General features: G+C 36.3%; 1 protein-coding gene across 1 annotated transcript; it reads right to left on the reverse strand.

Annotated features, from left to right (window-relative positions):
• Nucleotides 1–4110: 4110 nt before the first annotated feature.
• On the reverse strand, nt 4111–6786 carry LOC114544055 (the record flags this gene model as incomplete). The annotated part of the gene is made up of 2 exons (XM_028562808.1): nt 4111–4394; nt 4893–6786. Coding segments are annotated over 2 exons (2178 nt in total), but the record flags the coding sequence as incomplete, so codon positions are not given.
• Between the last annotated feature and the right edge of the window lie 221 nt (nt 6787–7007).

Here is a 7007-nt window from a genome sequence, read left to right on the forward strand (position 1 = left end):
TTTGGCCTAATGAATGTTTCATAAATGTCAAGAGTACCATATGGGTATGATCCTGGTGTTCTTGTCCTTAAACAAGGAAACTTGTCAGTTGAGTAACTTGTCAGGGGTAAGGGGTTGTTATTCAAAAAATTGTACAACCCCAGTAAAGTACAACTCTGTAATGGACCGGCACTTTCCCGTAATGGACCTGCGTTACTGGAGATCCATCAAAAGTGAAAAACTGAGTTATTCTGATTAAAAAGGGCCCAAATAAATGCTCAAGAGAGAATTTAATTGCTTTTGAAATCAACAAAAACATATACCTTACTTAGCTGTGCCCTAGTGTAACTTGCCTGTGCCCTATAGTAGTGTAACCTGGCTGTGCCCTAGTGTAACTTGCCTGTGCCCTAGTGTAACTTGCCTGAGCCCTATAGTAGTGTAACCTTGCTGTGCCCTAGTGTAACTTGCCTGTGCCCTAGTGTAACTTGCCTGTGCCCTAGTGTAACTTGCGTGTGCCCTAGTGTAACTTGCCTGTGCCCTATAGTAGTGTAACCTGGCTGTGCCCTAGTGTAACTTGCCTGTGCCCTAGTGTAACCTAGGTATTTTTTAACTACAAACATTTAATGAACATCATATTGCACTAAACAATTTTACTGAAATTGCTGTTGGATGTACAAGAAACTGTAGTTTGTTGTCATGCGCAATTTGCTGCACTGTAGTGACTGTAGTCTGCATTTTTGCTAAAGTGTTTGGCCTAATGAATGTTTCATAAATGTCAAGAGTACCATATGGGTATGATCCTGGTGTTCTTGTCCTTAAACAAGGAAACTTGTCAGTTGAGTAACTTGTCAGGGGTAAGGGGTTGTTATTCAAAAAATTGTAAACCCCAGTCAAAAATTCCAAAAATTGTTACCAATTCAAAAAATTCAAAAAATTGTTACCCCAGTAAAGTACAACTCTGTAATGGACCGGCACTTTCCCGTAATGGACCTGCGTTACTGGAGATCCATCAAAAGTGAAAAACTGAGAAATTCTGATTAAAAAGGGCCCAAATAAATGCTCAAGAGAGAATTTAATATTTGCTGTTGAAATTAACAAAATTTCTCCAGACAGTTGGTAAACCATGCATTTCTTGTTTGTTTCAAGCGCAAATATACATGCCCTTGTGCCATATTATAAATTTTTCATTAACCTTGCTTGCTCGGTCGATCTTTTGCACTAACTTCGCTCTTCAAACTCAATTTGTTCAAAAAGACCTTGGTCTGATAGTTCTCAAAGTAAAATATCTGAATAAACAGGACATCTTGAGAGTCAAAATATGAATCAAGCAAGACACAGGTTAATCAGAGAATCTAATAATTTCCTAATTTCAGCTACCTCCAACATAGCCGTGCTGGCCCAATTAATAATGGAAATCCTTTTCTATTCAGCCTATCCCATATTTATAATGTTTAATATCAACTGCAATTCAGGTTTTCTAGCTGTGATGTGGATATTAACAAATATTTTTTCAATGATTTAGCCTTTCTAACACTCTAAATTGTCAGCCTGAAATTGCCGGAACTACTCAGTATTTTGATAACATACACATAATGATATCTCTTAACATCAACATTTTAATTGTTCAAGCTTTCAACTATATACTATAGTCCAAAGTTTGAAGAATTAAAGAATTGATTTTCAGGGTTAGCATTAAGATGACGTAATAGCGAATATAAATATATATATATATATATATATATATATATATATATATATATATATAATATATATATATATAATATATATATACATACACCCGTTTGCAAAAACGTTGGCCGCAGATAGATAGATACCCGAAATCTAATTAGAATTGCATATGTTGTGTAATATGATTGAAATCCCATGAAAATGTATTCATATATATAAATTGCTCAAGAGAGAATTTAATTGCTTTTGAAATTAACAAAAACTTATACCATACTTAGCTGTGCCCTAGTGTAACTTGCCTGTGCCCTAGTGCATCTAACCTGGCTGTGTCCTAGTGTAACTTGTCCGTGCCCTAGTGTAACCTGGCAGTGCCCTAGTGTAACTTGCCTGTGCCCTAGTGCATGTAACCTGGCTGTGCCCTAGTGTAACTTGCCTGTGCCCTAGTGTAACTTGCCTGTGCCCTAGTGTAACCTAGGTATTTTTTAACTACAAACATAACATTTAATGAACAGCGAATGTAACGTAACGGCGAATATCTATATATATATATATATATATATATATATATATATATATATATATATATATATATATATATTATATATATATATATATATATATATACATATATATATATATATATATATATAATATATATATATACACCCGTTTGCAAAAACGTTGGCCGCAGATAGATATATAGATAGATACCCGAAATCTAATTAGAATTGCATATGTTGTGTAATATGATTGAAATCCCATGCTAATGTAATCATATGCAATTCTAATTAGAGTATCGAGTATCTATCTATCTATCTATCTGCGGCCAACGTTTTTGCAAATGGGTTTGTATATATATATATAATATATATATATATATAATATATATATATATTATATAATATATATATAATAATATATATATATATATATATATATATATATATATATATAAATATAAATATAATATATAATAATAATATATATATAATATATATATACAATTATAACAATGTGAAAAGCAATTTTACTAATGAATTTTACTAATGATTTACAGAGAAAATTTATATATATATATATATATATATATATATATATATATAAATATTATATATAAATTTCTCTGTAAATCATTAGTAAAATTGCTTTCACATTGTTATAATTGTTTACACACATTTTGGAAAAATGAAAGTACCCCAAAATGGTGAGAAAAATTGGAAGATACCATTCAAAAAGCGTGCCCATGCAGGAAAAACAAAAACTATTGAAATAATTCGATTTCTTAATAAGAAAATATGACTGTGCCGATATTTTACGCATGTGTGATTAGCTAAAGGCTGCTTTCCAGTTAGGCGTTTTTCATATGCACGTACACGCACGGAAATGTCTAAATCCTTATATATGTTATCTTTGAAAAAACTAGGTAAAAACTAAGTAAATAAATCGAAAGAACTTAGTTTTCCGCATATTTTAGTATGCACTTGTAGACCGGGATGTTAAATATTAGAAGCACTTCAAATTTTCCGTGCGTGTACGTGCATATAAAAAACGCGTAACTGGAAAGCAGCCCTAAGTATTCTCATTCAAATTCTAACAATAGTTAATTTCGGTAGTTTTCGTTTTTTCTTGGACACTTTGTATGATAGAAAATTGCATAAAATTCTATGATATATAAATCTACAGTTCTGAATATATCAGTATCTTAAGAAATATAAAGCAACGGTAACTCCGACAGTCAGTTTAATTGTTCAAGCTTTCAACTATATAAGCACAGTCGAGAGCTTGTACAATTAAAGGGCTGTTTACATGAGCCCGGTTACCCGAGATTCAACGAAGCGTGAGATGATTTAGAGGTATTGAAATGAGCAGATAACATGATCCTGGTAGTCGTATAATCACCACAACAATGGCATGTCCTTGTTTGGTGTCATAAAGACTTATTTCAATACCTCAAAGTCCTCTCACGCTTCGTTGAATCTCGGGTAACCGGGCTCATGTAAACAGCCCCTAAAATGCTGATTTTTGGAGTTAGCGTTGTTTTGTACTGTAACGCCTGTATTCAAAAAGCTCACTCACACTCATACTCATCGAGTGTGACATATAAATTTCGTTAATGCTGATCAATGAGAAAGTTCTCTCTGAATAGATGAAAAGATATAAGATAAATCACTGAAAATCAAGCCCCTGTTCGGCTGAAAATACCGCCATTGAAACGTTATGAGAAGATTAAGATCTTCCACTCAATGAGTTTGAGTGTGAGTGAGCTTTTAGAATACAGGCGTAAGTCTATTATTATAAACATCCTAAAAGACAAATGTGTCAGTTAGTCACCAATACGAGAGTCCATATCTTCATTTTTTTTGTTTTCTCTCTTCGCAATTTTCCTCTCCGTCCTCAGCTTGTCGTATATTTGCTGGTTGGTAAATCTCTTTGTAAGGTGCTTCAAACTTTATTCTTCTTCAACATCGACACAGCAACTTTGGTGGTGATTGGCTTGTCCGAATGAATGACTGCAGAGAATAACTTTCTAAACTCCACCATTTCCATATCACTGAACAAGCGATCTTGTCCACCTCTGGAACGTGACGATGGAGGAACTACATCGGATGATGATGATGGACGTGAGTACTGGCTGCTCTCCTCTTCACCATCTTCTCTGCTTTCCTCCTCCTCATTGTCCTCGGAGGGTCTCTCTTTCGTATCTTTGCTGCCTTTCTCTTTGCAAGCTATATTTCAATAAGAAATGTCAACTTGGGCAATCATATTATTAATCATACTAATTTTCTACACAAAATACAATTGATTGTAATACAATGTTAATGTAATGCAATGTGATCGTCCAGGGTGCAATGCCATTTTAAATTGAATGAAAGAACGAAAAAATGGACGGGTAATTCTTTCTAAAACACCGGGGAAATGTCGAATATGGACGAATATGGATCCAATAGGTGTTTTATTATGCGTGTATGGAAGAAAAAGCTTTATAATAGTTAAACGACAGCAACAACGTATATGGCTAGTAACACTGGTCCATATTTGTGCATGAGAAAAGGTAACTAAGGTAAGTTATAAACAAAATCAAAGTTCTTCGCTGAAATCTCCACCATAACACCAAAGAAAAGGTGTAAATATTGTGACCTGTTGTTTGAAAATTAAATGTCAAGGAAAATATTCTCGCACAGTATTGAATACAATATGTGATATAAAGACTAACAAAAACTTACCACTAGCAATTGGCATGCCAAAACGTTTGAGTTTCTCCTCTGTAGACTCCTTCTCTTGTGGCGGGAGGGACGATTCGCCCAACTTAAATAAGGTTCGGACTTTATCTCTTATCTTGGAAGGAGGAATTTTCTCAAGGAATTGCTGACCCTTGCAAAGCTCCCGAATGTCTTCCATCGATACCTTTTTCATCTGGATTTGGGTAGCAAAAAGTTGTTTTAATAAGTCTGTTTCCTCACTTGACCACTTGTGCCTGGGACAACTGACCACGCTTGATGTGGCAGCGTCTTTCTCGGGTGGTTCCTGATCTTTATTCTCTTCTTTCTCCACACCATCACTGGATTCTGTCTTCTCAGAGCCATCACGCATAATGCGTGACAGTTCTTTGGATGTTTTTACTGCAGACTTTCCCTTATTCTTTAGCAGGTAATATTTGTCCGCCGTTGTCTTGTTATGTACCATGAGATCTGCTAAGTCACCTCGCATTTCTTCATTGCACTCATGAACGGCAGAAACCGCAGCCTTTCTGAATGAAGTTGCACCACCCATAGATGCTTTTTTCCCAAACACCTTGCCCCAACATGAGCCAATTTGGGCACCAACTTGGGATGAATCTAGTGGGGTGCCTCTGTAACTCAAAAAAACTATGGGTTGGCATGCATTGACATCTGGTATACATCTCCGTAATTTTTCAATGAACACTTTCATATAATTATGAATCGACGACGACAAGACGAGGTGTGCTGGCCCATGGGTGGTAAACGTCTTGTGCTTCTTCACCCTAACAACATAGCAGTCATCTTGCTGTGTGGCATTTTGAAATTCCTCCATGGTCATGTTGGCAATTGGACCCGATCTGCTGCCATTGTTAATACAAATCAGAGTCATGAGGTAGTCTCGCACAATGGTGTATTCTGCCTGTGATACCACAGAGACATCGGGATCTGTCTGGAATTCCCCAAGTACTTTAACTGCCTTCCGTGCAACCTCTGAAATGTCAAACTGCTTTACCTCTTCTGGCGTCTTTAAGGTTTCAAAATCCTCTACACGTTTTTCCCAAAAACGATTTTGGGCCATCTTCCGAGAAGACCTGGCCCATAACTTGACCTGTTCAGATAGACTAACAAGTTTTCCCTCATTTACATTCATCTCATCAAATCTGGCTGAACATTCTGTACGCATGTAAATAAAGAATTGGTTAAGGGACCCAAGATATGATTTCACAGTACCAGGTTTCTTCTCTTCTTCAATGATTCTTAGCCATTTATCTCTAAGCAATGACTTGGACAATAGGCTTGATATTGACGGAGCATTTGGGGTGATGAACTTCATAACCATTTCCACCTGTCGCATACACTGTCTTGCACATTTTTCATCTTTACGGCCACCATCTGGACCCCCCAACCAATCTTTGAAGTTGCTTAATGTCACTTTGTCATCGATACTAATTGATGAAACCTGGCCACTGGAGTTACCACTGTCACCATCAATGTAACTACCATCATCATTTCCAACATCCCTATCAACATCATGATCACCATCACCATCATTTCCAATATTTTCAACATCACCACCTTTATCACCACCATCATCATTGCCTTCATTTCTAACATTCCCACACTTGCCACCAATATCACAATCAACTCTATCACCACTACATTCACCATAATTATCACCATCATTATCATCATCCCTCTTCTCAATATCTCCACCCACATAATCCAACATCCTCACATTACCCTTCTTATTGCCTCCACTAAAAGCATTATAACTGCAATTACCACTAAAACCACCATTACCGTCTTCATCACCACTGTCCCCATCAACATCACCACCACACTCACCCTCGTCATGACCCCTGTCATCACCATCTCTATCACTTCTCTTGTCACCACTCTTAACAACAGAACTCAAGAAAACTTATAGTCTCAGAATCCTCACTGTCATACACAGATTGGTAAACCTTTCTTGATGAGCTTGGCTTTTTCATCTTCTGCAAGGTTCCTGGCTGATCAAGGCCATCGCTGTCCACTGAAGATTGGTCCGAGGAACTGATGTCAATAACAGGAGGTAAATAGTTCTCAGCCTTCTTCACCAACTTCAAGTATTCGTTACTT

Source organism: Dendronephthya gigantea, unplaced genomic scaffold (assembly GCF_004324835.1).
Source record: "Dendronephthya gigantea isolate DGI-Jeju-01 unplaced genomic scaffold, DenGig_1.0 000627F, whole genome shotgun sequence".
Classification (NCBI taxonomy): domain Eukaryota; kingdom Metazoa; phylum Cnidaria; class Anthozoa; order Malacalcyonacea; family Nephtheidae; genus Dendronephthya; species Dendronephthya gigantea.